This window comes from Rhinolophus sinicus, linkage group LG01 (genome assembly GCF_036562045.2).
Source record: "Rhinolophus sinicus isolate RSC01 linkage group LG01, ASM3656204v1, whole genome shotgun sequence".
Lineage (NCBI taxonomy): Eukaryota > Metazoa > Chordata > Mammalia > Chiroptera > Rhinolophidae > Rhinolophus > Rhinolophus sinicus.
The window spans coordinates 37,908,279-37,922,733 of record NC_133751.1 but is presented as its reverse complement, the minus strand read 5'-3'; the positions used below and the strand labels follow the sequence as shown (position 1 = coordinate 37,922,733).

The 14,455-nt window shown below is 40.0% G+C and overlaps 1 protein-coding gene across 8 annotated transcripts in view; it reads left to right on the top strand.

Annotated features, from left to right (window-relative positions):
- Nucleotides 1–14,455, top strand: part of TNIK (TRAF2 and NCK interacting kinase) — a 363,557-nt gene that overhangs the window by 75,727 nt on the left and 273,375 nt on the right. For all 8 annotated transcript variants that reach the window (XM_019735248.2, XM_019735239.2, XM_074327892.1 and 5 more), the window contains exon 2: nt 5,286–5,351. In XM_019735248.2, the coding sequence (XP_019590807.2) occupies nt 5,286–5,351 (66 nt within the window). The remainder of the gene's footprint in view (nt 1–5,285; nt 5,352–14,455) is intronic.

Genomic DNA, 14,455 nt, shown 5'->3' with positions numbered 1-14,455 from the left:
ACACTTCGAGTAGTGCCTGGCATATAACTTCTCCTGCAATGTTAGCTATTCATGTGATTTTTATTATGATGACTGAGTTGTCTTTATCAGTACCTGCTGATCAGTTAACATTGCTTTGTTGAAACAGCTTGCTTTTTGATATGTAGTAGTTTCATTTCATTATGAAATAATGGAAACTACTCTACCTTAGAATTAAATTCTTTTTCTCAGCCTCCCAGCAAAGGTTAAGATCTGAATAAAGGCATGTGTAGCCAACAGGGATTCCTGACTCTGGTAAATGCCAACGATTTGCTCTTTTCTCCTTGGTGTATGGAACCTTATTTCATGCTGCCCGTCCTGGCTTTCCGAGCAGCTGAGCAAACACGAGAGGGAGAATTAAGCTGATTCTTGTCTCTTAGCTTTCCTGTCTTTGTAACGTGATCATTAGGTACAGCATCTTCCCCTCGTTGTGATGTATGTGGCCTCGTCCTGACAGCCTGTCTTCTCAGTGCACAGGAGGCACAGCTTACGCTAATGGGCTTTATGAATTTTCTCTAGAGCTGGGACTACCATAGGAGCATGTGACAGTTTTGTGCAATTGGGAGCGGGGTGAGGGGGATCAATGGGGCGGAGGCTGGGATGGCTCGTCTAGATTGACAAAGATGACATATGTTTGCTAGACCTTTGTCTCTACCTTCTGATCTCATTTATTTGTGACTTTCTCTACATGTGTTGTGGAGAATTGGCAGTGGGACATCACCCTTATTCAGTAAATAGTTCTGTCTATCAGTTATGTGTTGGATATAGTGCTAAGTAGTACTAAGATAAATATGTTACAGGCCCTGCTCAGGCCATTTGTAATTCATCAAAGGAGAGAAATGGAAGAAGGCGTAGCACGATGACGTGGAAGTGTTTGTCACAGAGTCATGCAGATCACGTTCTTAGTGCTGAGAGGCGCTGGCACTCATTTGAGAAAGGCTTCATAGAGGAGGTGGCAAACTGTGCTTTCAAGGATGGACTTGCCTTGTAGAGAATGGTAGGAGGAATGACCTTGGCAGACAGACATTATGAACCAAGCCACACAGAAATGACCGCGGGTGGTGTGTTAGGGAAATGGCAGGTGGTTTGAGATGGTTGATTATAGCACAACATGGTGGTGCATAAGGCTGAGAATGAAGGGTGGGCCTGAGAACCGACAGGACCTTGACTTTCAATTCGAACCACATCATGTAGAATTTTACAGCATGGCATGTTGTGGTTAGAAATGTCTATTTTAGAAAGATCCGTGTGAAGGATAGATTGAAAGGAGGAAAGAATTGATTGAAAATAGTTGCAGCAAGAGATAGTGAGGCCTGTTGTATAGAGTGGAGTAGATGGATATGGTGGACATTTGGAGATAAAATCGTTCGTACTTAGTGAACAGCATGAAGATAGAATCTTGGGGTTAGCCTACCTTTAAGGTATATGCAGAAGAAACAGAATCTCTGTGAGAGACTGAGTGGTGTGATGGAAGACAGAGGAGGGATAGCTTTTCAACAAGAGTGGTGGTACTCAGCTGTATAAATGCCTCAAAAGGGACAACTACTGAGAAGAGATGACTACAAATAAGAGATTGAGGTCATTGGTGAGCGTTGGGACAAATTATAGTTGACTCTTGAACAGCACAGGGGTTAGGGGTGCCAGTCTCCCATGCAGTTGAAAATCGTGTATAACCTTTGACGCCCCCAAAACTTTACCAGTAGCCTTATTGCTAACATAAACAGTCAATTAACACATATTTTGTATTAATTGAGCTAGAGAAAATAAATAAAATGAGCTAGAGAAAATAAAAAGTTATTAAAAGAAAAAGTTATTAAAATCATAAGGAAGCGAAAATACACTTATAGTATTTATTGGAAAAAAAATCTGCATATGAGTGGACCTGTACAGTTCAAACCTGTGTTGTTCAAGGGCTAACTGTATGTTGGAGTCCTATGAGTGGAGAAAACAGCTGCATGCTTACCATGCTCAAGCTATATCACTATTCCCCAAGAACTTAGCTAGGTAATAATCATATGCGTTTGTGTAAGGGAACATTCACAAACATCCAGCTCTCCAGGTATTTGGAGTGGGGATAGAGGAGAGCTAAGTTCCAGTTCTACGAGAGAAGAAAGCCTCCTTTCTTCAGAGATCCTCCTCCTTGCAAATACCATGGCTCTTACTTGTTCCATTTTGCCTTATTACTGTCAGCGTACTGTAGGAGGTAGATGCTTACAGTCTTCTTTTCCAATTCCAAACTGGTTCTCATTTCTAGCTGTGATTCGTATAGTGGATGCTGTGGCATGGCACCCAGATCTCTCCACTGAGGCACTGATGGGAGTGCAAGCAGTGGTTCTCTCTTGGAAGTTGTCCTCAGCTGAAGGCATGTCGTTTCACCCAAGATCATAACCTCTGGGACAGGGACAGGGGACAGTTTACATGCAATGACTACTCAAAGGAGGTGGGGGTACAGAGGCCCCCATGCCTCAAGGTAGGACAATTTTGAAGAGTCATCCCAGATTCAAAGCTCCTGTGCATCACTGTTGAAGCCTTCCGTCTGCTGAGTCCAGTCCTTCCTTCATTCCCCCAGTGCACACACCCCAATACATTTCAATGATTTTCAGAGTCTATTTCCTGGGGAACCAACCAAAGTTGATGATTGCTTTTAGTTTGGTTGCCTATCCAAGGGAGGTTGCCAGTCAAAGTCTGTTGTCACTGTGACCTTTGCTTCTGAGCCCCTTGGATGTGTCAGTGGAAGGAGCCTCTCTCCCAGGAGCTGGAACGAAAATCTTGGCACTGAGCCTCCTTGGCCCCAATTGACTGGGCCATATGCCCATTAATGGACTATTTAAGGAGAGGACAGAGCCTAGAAGTCAGCTGCTCAGCTCCTCCTGAGACCTACCAATTAAACCCCAGCCCTGAGGAGGGGTCCATTAGGCGGGGTGACCCCTGGGTGGAGAAGCTGGTCCCTGATCTGCACCCTGTTTCTGTGCCTGCCCTCCTGTTCTACCCCTCATATGCTTCCAAGACGCCTTAAAGCAGCTAGTATTCACTGTTCTGCATCTCCTCTTTTTCGTTCATCTCTTTTTTTCAAGTCAAGAAAAATCAATGTTGAAAATACAATTGAGATATTTCAAGCAAATGTAGAACCTCTCTTGAAATTTGTTGCAGAAACAGCACTGGGCAAACAAACTACTGGGAAGCACAGCTTAGAAACAAACAGCAGCTGCCACCATTTGTGGGCTTTTTTCCCTCTTTTTCTCATTTCTTTCTAATTAGTTTTTAATAAAACCTGCTGTTCTAATGGCCTAATAGTTGAACAAACACAATTTTTCTTTCCTACTCTGAGGCCTCCCAGGTGGCCCTGATTGTGTCTTTTAGTGATAGGGTCTCAGCTCAGAGCTCTATGCTCTTCCTGTGTTCTCCTGTCTCCTGGTTCCGTCTGCAATGGTATCCTTACTTCCCTGACCAGGTTGGTTATAGCTGGAACTTCTGGATGGTTCGATCTGTTGGGACACGAGACTGGAGTGTAGCTTTTTGCCTTTCTGGCTTTATAACAATGGATAATGCTAATTCCAATCTTTCTCAGTGACTAAGTGCTTCAACACTTGGTTTTCTGTTTTTATTTTGGTTTTTATATGTTTTCTGTGTGGAATCTTTGAAGGCATATAGCAAAGGGCTTTTTTTGGACCTGATTTATTAAAGACTGTAATTGTAAAGAACTCTAACTTATCACCTCACACTCATTTGTCTCCTTCCCCACGGATAGCAGCCCGCTCCCTTTCTATGCTACTAGTGGTGTGGAATTCCTCAGCTTAAAAATCGTTTTTGATTGCTGACTATGTGTGAGGCGTGGTGCTGGGCCCTCGCTTACTCTTCACCAGAAGTCTGCTCGGTTGATTCATTCCCATTTTATCTGCTCAGAGACTAAGTCGCTTTCCCAGGGTGTCTTAGGATCACACAGCCCGTTGTGGTGCAGCTCGTGTTCACTCCAGGTTTGTCTGACGCCAGAGCTCAGATTTTCCCCCTCCCGTCTCTCTGCTGCTGTAATAACCTACAGCAGTGCTCTCATAAAAGTGCTGACTAGGGATACGAAATGCTTTCAAGCCAGAGGCAGCGGTCTTTTTTATTTGTCTTTCAGAATATTTTTTTTTTAAGTAAGTTAGTGCCTAATATTTAAAAATTAGGAGATCTCACATTTAACAAAATGTTCGGTTTTTCTTGAAAAAAAAAAAAAAAATCTTTGGACCTGGCAAAACTGTATTTACAGGTTGACAGTACAACAATTGGTTCCAGCTAAGTAGAATTCCCCCCACCCCCCACTCCCCACCCAGAGGAGACATGACTTCTGTTTGCCGCAGGGCCCAGCTGCCCCACCTCCCTCCTACGTTACCTGCTTGGCTTCTGTGGACATTTAAGTTTGTGATTCTTGATTTAGACTTTCAAAGAAACAGTTTCTGTCCGGTTAGGAATCAGTAGCGGTCAATGTCAATTTCTGCCTCTGAGTTGAATTTTACAGCCTTGGATTTTTCTTTTCAACTTTTTGGGATAGTAATTCAGTAGTAATAGCAGCAACTGTTGGACATTTTGAGTATTAACATTTTAGCTGACTCTGAGGGTTAGCAGACACTGGCTTGGTCGTAAGAACTTGCATAATTCTCCAATTTAGTTTGCATTCTAACTCCTGCAGGTGCTCTTTAGATACGGGAGGAACTGGAGGCCATTTGTAAAAGCGTATTTTGCCGAGGCAGCATTGCAGAGAGGGGAGATGAGTCCAAAGGAAAATACTGTGCGAGAGGCAGTCGTGTTGATTCTATGGTGACTACCTGGCTACCATAGCCCCACAATAACAGGAGCACCCCTTTCTTAACTGCCAGTGTTCAGCACAATGAGCAACTCAGAAATTTCAAAGAAAACGGTCTTAAAAATTAGACACCCCCCTTAGGATAATGGGTCTTTCATTTTCTCCTGATGTACCTGCAAGTGTATTTCCATTTCACAGTGAGAAATGTGTTAATTCTTTTTTATTGTTTCAGTGGAAGTCACATCTCCCTTCTATCAGATTTAAACACATCTCATAGCACAGTGAACTAGAAACAAAATGGATTTTGACAGATTTCATAGCTGGAACTGAATTAAATTTTAATAGTATTTAATATTAACACATGAGAGTCCCCCAAGGCTAAAGTGATTATTTATTTGCATATTTTACGTAGGCATTTGTTTTTTATTAAGATAATGCCTGGAATACTATTTTGAATATTTATCGTTTGTTTATTTTCTTTCAGGACCCTGCAGGGATCTTTGAATTGGTGGAACTTGTTGGAAATGGAACATATGGACAAGTTTATAAGGTGAGTTCAACTGACTTTGAATATGGCTCATGTGTGGTATTGGGTCATGAATGCTGAATTGCAGTGCTGCCTATTCTTGCTCGTATATGCCTCATAATAGATTTAAAATGAGAATCGACGCTCCATCTTTTTAGGTGTATCTGTAGTCCCATTGCCTAAACTGGATTCCAGAATTTGGGCATTTCCTTTCCTTATGTATTACAGTATTTATGTCTGACACATGAGTTCTGCATCTTTGAAGTTCTTTAGGTGTTTAGTGTCCTTAAGTCGAATCATCGCCAGAACTGGTTTTCAAAGGAGCAAAGGATGTGCTTTACTTTAGACATTTAAGCTATTGAAGTATCACAGCTAGAACAGTAGGTTTGGTATTGGCCTAGGGCATGAGTTAAATGTGTTTGGTGAGCAGGGTTAGGAGAAAACGGGCTGCCTCACAAAGCTAAGGCCTAATGGCAGCAATGACTTCCATAAGCTAGGAAATAATTAAAAGTTAAATTTGAGATTGAGCTGAGGAATGAGAAGTCCTTCCTGCCCGTTTACTTTTTTTTACTTACCAATTCACCCCAAAAATGCTTTTAAAAGGTATTTTCCTGGGGTAAATGATCTGGAAAATGGTTGTTTGAAAATGTGGGTTGATTCCGTTCATGATTATCAAAAGGAAATGGAAATGAACGGATTTTGGACATTCAGGGGGTTTTAATGAAGAGCTGTTGAAGTAAATACCTTCAAAACAAACCAACTGTTTCCTCATGATTGTTTCTAGGAAAATATCCTTCATTTTCCTGAGTGGTGGTGATATGGGATGGCATTTCTATTACGAATTCTCTCTCTTGTTTTATTTTTAAATTCCTTCTCTGAGCACAAAACTTCTCTTAGTTGATTAAAATTATTGTAGAAGTCATCCAGATTGTAGTATTTCCAATTCTACAGAATGTCAAAAGTACACACACACAACACACGCACACACACACATATTCATATATGCATGTGTGTGTATATACGTGTGTGTGTGTGTGTGTGTGTGTGTAATCTGGTTGAGAATCTGGTTTTTAAAGCATGATTGTTGTAAACAAATACATGTTTAAACCTTTATTTATTGGGAGGTACCCTTTGGTGTTCACTCCAGGAGAAAATTTCTCCTTTGTAAGATTATTTCCTAAAATGTCAACCTCCTGAAACTCGACAGAATGTAGCCTACCCAAGATGTTCACTTGACGTTGATCCTGTCTGACACAAGAAAGAAATGTGTCTCAGTAAATGCTTTTAAATACTTTCGATGAAGATAATTAGGTTGGAAGATTGTATTACTGCATTTTGAGAAATTGGGTTCAACTTGTGAATTAACGTAAGTTAATGAATCAACCTCTGCTTTAGGTAGAAAATTACTTCTGATTTGCTGTCAGTATGAAAGAGCAACTCCATAGCATGCTGTTGGTTTTATGGCACCATTTCTTAGACCATCCCATTGTACTATGCTTCCCACCTGTAGAATACACATTTGGGGGATGTTTCACTAAACTAAGAGGTGGACTGTATACCTTGCAACAGAAAAATAACAAAGGGATTCAATTCAGGATGAGAAGGTTTGGCAAATCCAGAATTACGCCTAATAACTTGTACCTGAAAAAAAAAGAAAAGGTCTCAGATCCTTTTAGAGAAGAAAGGCTTCCACCTACTACATTGTTAACATCCTTATTCCAAAGGGTGCCCTTCTCTTGGTGGTTGATACAAAACTTTGGCACTATGGGAGCTGAAGAGAGACTGCAAGAATTGGTCACTTTGAATGCAGTGGACTTTGCGACAATAGACTTGGTGTCTTTCACCAGCTGTGGGTATTGTTTTGTGGCATCACAGGTTTTCTGTGCTTTAGTCAATTGCAAATGTAGTTAGAAATGCTTTGGGGACTCGTAATAACTTATCTGAAGAATTAGAACTCCCAATCCAGTTAAGAGTTCAGTTTCTAGGCAACCCAGATTACAGATGGCGTGTGCTCATGAACAGAGACACCTGGGTTTCCTGAGCTGCTAATCCAGTCCTGTTGTTACTCTGAGTTCTGAAGGATTAAAACTAAAAAAAAAAAAGGGCAGAACCTAAACTCAAGTATATGTGAACCTAAAGAAAAATAACTTAGGAAGTGATGGTTCACATTGTAGATTATATTTAACTTTCATGGAGTGAGCATATTTCTAAAATACTGTAGGCATAAATAGCAATTTTATAGCCCTAGGAAGAGAATTCTATACAAAAAAATTCTATGATAAATATTTTCTTTACATTAAGTATTAAACCTTTGATTTTAACTTTTTGTAAATTGAATTTTGGTGTTCCTGGATTTCACAAAATGAGGTATAATTTTATGAACAATTATATGGATATAGCTTTTATTTTATGGGAGGACTCACTGTAAGTTTCTTTTTATAACCTGTTCTAAGAGAATCATAATATAATTTTATTTACTATTAATTTTTAAGAAACATAATAATGCAATAAACAAAAAGTGTATGTAGATATTAAGGGAATATTTCCTAAAGTATATCTGCATATAAGCCACATCTGGATGTGGAAATATAAATATTTTATATAAAGGTCATTTAGTAATGTTTAGTTTTCAAAGTTGCTTCTAGTTTAAACTCTTAAGTCTAGCTTGGTCTGTTTGACCTTGAAAGGCTAGGTTTATCTTTAGCATTTTGGTCCCAGGTGATCAAGTGGCAATTCAGTATCTGTTTTTAACTTTATTTATTGGACAAAATACATAAATAATAAAGAGTAGTGACTCTGTCAGGACTTTTAATGAGGACATCATCTTCTTGGACCTATGGCTCTCATTAGAAAACAAACCAACAAAAGGCCACATACCTGTTTGCTAAAGCTTTTGGCTGTTTATTAGCATGCCACCTATTGGGATTTAATGGAATCCAGACATGTTTTTGTTAAAATAGAGTAATTATTTTAATAAGTTGAAATAATTGTTAAGTATTTACTGCTAAAACACCACTAACTCGTAGCCACAGATTTCAGAAATGAATGTTAGTCTATCCCGTTTCTTAATTGTTTTTTTGAAATATATATTGGTTATTACAGAGATGGAGACATATTTTATTCCAGGGTGATAATGTGCATTGGGAATATAGTGGATTCTGCAGTATTTCTCAGGTTTCTCTTGAAACGTCCTTAAATTGTAAAGGATGAAGTGGAGAGACCGTCTTGGTGGTTCTAGTGCTTGTGAGAGAGAGCAGTGTGTGTGTGTGAGCGTGTGTGTGTGTTCAAAGGGTTGTGTGGGTCCTTATGGGTCATGTAGTCTAAGGATTCCTTTGCCAGCGCTCTCATGACGGGGTACTTCTTCTCCTTCAGATCTCAGCTTAAGTGTTACCTCCTCAAGGAAAGCACTTTTCATCCTTGTATCTAATACAGCCAGCCACCCCCTTGGCCTCCCTCCCCCACAGATTTTCTCTATCACATCGACCTGTTTCATTATCTTCATGGCATTTCCACTCTCTGAAATTATCTTACTTCTTTGTTTATGTTTATATGTACCGGGGATGCCAAAAAATCTATACAAGTGGACACTTCGGTCAACGTTCTTCAAGCAGTAGTTCACTGTAATCAGAAGTGTCTGGACGCTGATGGGAACCACTTTGAGCACCTCTTGTAATTGCAGAAGTCATACGTGACTTGTATTCATCTTTTGTTATTGGTAGATATTGATATTACAATTTTAATACAGCTTTTCTTTCTTGAAATATGTATACATTTTTTGACACCCTCCGTATAAACAATTTAAATACATAAATAAGGGAAAATAAGGGTGGGGACCTAGTCTATCTTGTCGTCACTGTATCCCCAGTCTGGTACATAGTAGATGTTGACTGTTGCGGAGCCCAGAAGTGAACTCTGTTTTTCTTGATAATTCTTTTTATATTCATTCCCAGTTGTTTTTGTGTGTGTGTGTGTGTGTTTTAACATTTCCCATAAAATATTAGTCTGCTTACTTCACAAATACATATTTGCACAAAAGTAATCAACAAAATGCTCTGTTTTTTAATGGTGGGAGGTAGATGTAGATTTTATGTTAAATGAATTATTGATAGTCTATAAAAGCAAGACTCATGTGGAAATTTTTAATAATGAGGCAAATCAATTTCTAGGGTTGTCTTTTGACAGAGAGTCTCAAACTGGATTGTGCAAAACGAATATTTGGGAAATTATTTAAAATGTAGATTCTGGGCCCAACCTCCGAAATTTTGCTTTAGTAGATCTGGGGTAAAGTTCAAGAATCGGCACCTTTCATAAGTGTATGGCTTCATTTTGATGTTCAGGGCCCTGGGGCATTGTAGGGCCACTTGAATGAATGCTCATCTTAATGCTTTTTGTAATCATTTACTTTAGGATTTCCATTATGATTCCAGCTGGTGTAAACCGAGAAAAGTAAAAAACATAACAATCTTGACCTCAGATGTGATGCCAACCAGTTTTGACATACTCATTCAGAGATTTGGTGTTTTTATTTGACATGCTTGTGATTACAGTTTAAGGTCATTCTGAATAGTTCAACTCAAGACCTGAGAATTGACATAGTCAAAACTGACTTGGTAAAGAGAGAAGAAGCTGAACCATGAGATTGCCTCAAATCAGTATATTGTAATTTCTTAATTAATCTTCTGTTAAAGTGAGACAAAGCATTTTAATAGTAAGCTCATTAATAGCCTTGATATGGAAGTGATTTTATGACATACTTGGGATGCAATGTAGCTTTTCACTGCCTGTTCTAATGAACCATGAATTATACTATTCACTTCTGGTTTGGTGAGGAGTGAGTTTGGGAGAATGCTGTGTTTCTTAGATAATAGCGACATTTGCTTTTTTAATCAAGAATTTCCAATATAAAGAATACATGATTTCACATTTGTTTAGTGCTAATGTGAAAAGCCCCGTGCTTTGTGTGGGAAGAATGCGGAGCCAACTGAGATGGTTTTACTCTACAGATACGTGCAATCAGGTCATCTGATTAGGACTCAGGGCCCACTGTATGCTAAAGGTTTCCACATATGTTGTCTTAGTTTTTCTCGTGTTTTATTGGGGAGGAAACAAAAAGAACGTTTATTAAACCACATTATCCTTCCAAGGCAGGGTTTCTCACCTTTGGCACTCTTGACATTTTGGGTCTGATAGCCCTATGTTATGGGGTCTCCTATGCATTGTAGGATATGTAGCAGCATCGCCCACCTCTCCCGACGAGATGCCAGGAAAACCTCAACGTTGTGACAATCAGAAGTGTCTCCAGACATTGCCAATTGTCCCTAGTTGAGAACCACTTCTCTGAGGATAAGACAAAAGAGCAAAACTTAAAATTGCTGTGCAAACAGAGGCAGTGGGAGTGTAGAAAATGGAGCAATTAATGCTGCCCGGGCAGGGTAGGGGCCTGAATGGATTGTGGGAGGAAGATTTGGAAAAGCTTTGACCTTGTGGAGTGCAATGTAGCTTTTTCATAAGTGGAAAGGAGTAAAATAAAAAGGCCTCTGGAGGAGGACTGAATCGGGTTCTGCCTTGTTCTAGTAGTGTGAAGAAAACCAGCTTACTCTGAGTCTGGACTTCTTCGTCTGTTAGTCCAGTGTTGCGTTGTTATAAAAACGAAAGTGTGATGTATATAGAAGCCCTTAGCCCAGTGCCTGATACATAGTAAACTCTCAGTAACCTTTTCTTCTTCCCAAACACATGTGCCAGTGGGAGCTGAGCTTACGAGTTCTTTCCATGATCTTGTTTTTGTAGAAGGTTCTATGATCTGAAAGAAGCGTTCATAGCAGATGAAGTCAGAACCATCTTTGTGTTTCACCTCCGACCTTTGAGTTCTTGGCATTTATGTAAGCTCAAAATTGCATTATTTATGTTAAATCCAATGCTCAATACTGCTTATGGCATTTGATGATATAATTGCCATTTTTATACTATAGTCGGTCTTCAGTGTTTTTTCAAAGAAGCCAATTTCTCAGTCGTTTTTAAGAAGCAGGTCAATAATTAGAAGAAATAAGAATTGGTTGTAGCACTCTGGAACTTGAGTGGGGGTGAGAGTGATTTTTAAATGATTATATATTTTAAAATTCAGGGGGTGCATCAATAGTATTTTGTCTTAAGGTAATATAAGATCTAAGTAGAGAGACTGTATTGTAAGATTTGTAAGGAGAGTGGGATAGTAAGGACCTCACTTAGGAGTTGAGGACCTGTCTTTGTGGCTCTACCCCAACCTGCCGTAGCTTTGAGCTTGCCTTATTGTGATCTCTTAGAGCTCCAGTTCTCATCTGTGAAGTGAAAATAAAAATACCTTTCATGATAGACCTCATCAGGTTACAGTGAGGTTGAAACAAATAGGGTATGAAAGTATTTTGTTAAACTGAAGCTGCTCAGGACGCTTCAGGTTTGATGGCTGCTCTTGTCATTCATTACAAGGTAGCTGGCAGAGTCCTATGTTCCAGGGCCCAGGGAAGTTTATGTCTATGCTGTTCTTTCTCTTTTTCATTCTTAGGATCATTATGCTGTGTGTTGCCCAGGAAATGATAGTACCCTCTAGGGAGCCCAACTCCAGCTACAGATTCATTCTTACCCCCCTTCTGTTTCTGGTTTTTCTATCTTCATGTGAACAAGGGCCATTGGATTGAGTGGCTTTGTCTTTGCCTGACCTTTGCCTCATTGACATTTGTTAGCTAGTGAGGTACCTTCCCAAAGTGTGTTCAGTGGAACCCCAAGATCAGCTCTGTGAAAAAAGAGTCGAGTGCCTAAGGAAGTTTCATAGCGGTGCTACTCACCGTCCCCTTCTCTTGACTATTAGTATTTGTATTACTTCGTTTTACCCAGTATTTCCCCAATTTATTTAATTGTGAAATCTCCCCTTTCCTCTCTTTACCCAAGTGACCCCTATTAATGCCTCTTGGAACGATTCAGTAGAACACAGAAAACATGGATGGCGTATGCCCCTGTGCCGTGGCTGAGTGCTTATCTCCTATGCCACAGCCTCCATGTCGTCCTGTCCCTTTGGATGGGGGATGGAAAACATGGGAAACAAGGCTGCAGGGCTGTCTCTCCTGTCAACTTATAAACCAGGCTCTTGGGCCGTGTCTTATATGTTGATTGCCTTTAAAATGAATTTTATAGTAATACATTTCATCTATTTATACATTAATGATGTGGACAAAGGTACTAGTTGGTTTCACTCAGTTAAAAACATTTTCTGGTAACTGCCAGAATAACCAAGCACTGTTTTTCTATGAGGACAGAAACTGGGATTTTTAAACATCAAACAGACATTTAAAAAATGTCTCTGAGATGCTGGTAGCACATGCAAAGCATTGTTCTTAGTCATAGTTTCATTTCACTATAGCTAAGACTTTAGGATTATTTAGTTATTAACATTTAGTCTCAGAGTATACTTTAGTTGCAGTTGACCAGAATTATAGGTAACAGTTTTACTCCTGCTCCCCAATAAGTAGGCGATCATTTACCCTTAAAAAGTGTCGACTTGGTGCACTTTTCATCCTCATATATCTCTGTGTTGTTGTCATCCAATTTGGCTCGAGCCCATGCCACCTCATGCCATGATCTGTTGGGTGTCATGAATTAGGAGGTTGCCATGTACGCCCAAGGGAAGACTTTCGTGAGCTCCTGTGTGTCATGTGCCATATGGAAGGGGTGCTTACTCTGTGTAGAGATGGGATTTCCAGTGTTGCTGCCCAAACTTGCCCCAGGGACTATGTAGGATTTCTTGTTGCTACTAGTGGTTCTCAACTGTCTGCTTATACGATTAGAAATCATATGGATAGCTTTGAAAAACTATAGATATCTGAGCCCTTTTATAGAGGTTTGGTTTTAGTTGGTCGGGTGTTGAGCTGGGTAAAGTTGTTTCCAGAACTTTCCAGATGCTTCCAGTGCACAGCCAGAATTGAGAGCCACTGGGCTAAGGTCTTGCCTCTCAAGTGGTATAAAGGTTCTTTTTGGTGTCTTTGCCTTTGGGGCGGAGTCTCTACCACTCTTACCTCTATCTTGGGGTATTGTTTACCTCGTTTATTCATTTGTTCGTATTCCGTCTTTATAATAAGCATCTATTATCAACTTGGCACGTGTGTGCCCACCTTTCATCTGAAGTGTTTAGATTGCTTTAGTTGAAAGTACTTTTCATTCCATCTCATAGCAGGGAATTGCCCAATAACCTGGTGCACAACACTCTGCCCACTTGTAGTTTTTAGATCTCGTAACACCTTTAATGCCTTGGTGATTACAAGGCAGTCTCAAGTAATGAAACAATCAGTAGGTACTGTGAAATTGCCATTATTTGGGGGGCTATTCGTAACCTGTAATATGAAGCTCTGCCAGGATTCCAGGCACAGACTTCAGGGCTACACACAGTGTTAACTGTTTTATAGTGGGAAACATTTGAGACTCGTTGAAAAGAATAACCAATTAATTGGAGCCCTGAGATTAAATTTCTTATCTCTGTGGTTTGGCCTTAAATGTAATTTTATTAAATCCGCTTGGATATCTTGCATGTGCAAAAATAAATATCTGCTGTTTGACAAGGAAGTATATCCTCTCTATTAAGTGGGAGCCTTGCTTGGTGGTGAGGGTCTAGAGTAGGTCACGAAGCTTTGCCAGGGCCTCTGATTTTGTCGAGTGCTGTGCCCTTGGGCACTGCTCCTGATCTTGGTCCTCTTGCGTACTTTCCCAGGCGACGTGCAGGACTGTGTCTGTTTTGCTCCCATCTACAACAAACGAAGAAAAGGATAGCAGCTGGCTCCCTGAGAGCTCTTAACAGAAGAGCTACCATAATGATAATGATAGTAATAACAGCATCATCTTTCTAGACTGCAGGGAAGAGTTAGGAACTAAATTATGAGAAGAGCTCAGTCTCTTTTAAGGGGAAGGTGCTCTATTGTTTTAGAAAACATGCCCGTAATTATATAATATACACTGTTGTTGCGACATACAGTCTTTGGCAGGCCTCTAGCATATTCCAGTTGATGCTTTTCTCTAAAGTACAGGTATTTCTTGAGAACTTAATTTTGGTCTGGGCATCACATTCAGGAGGCAGTGAGGGTCATAGTTTAATTTACTAGAAATCTTAC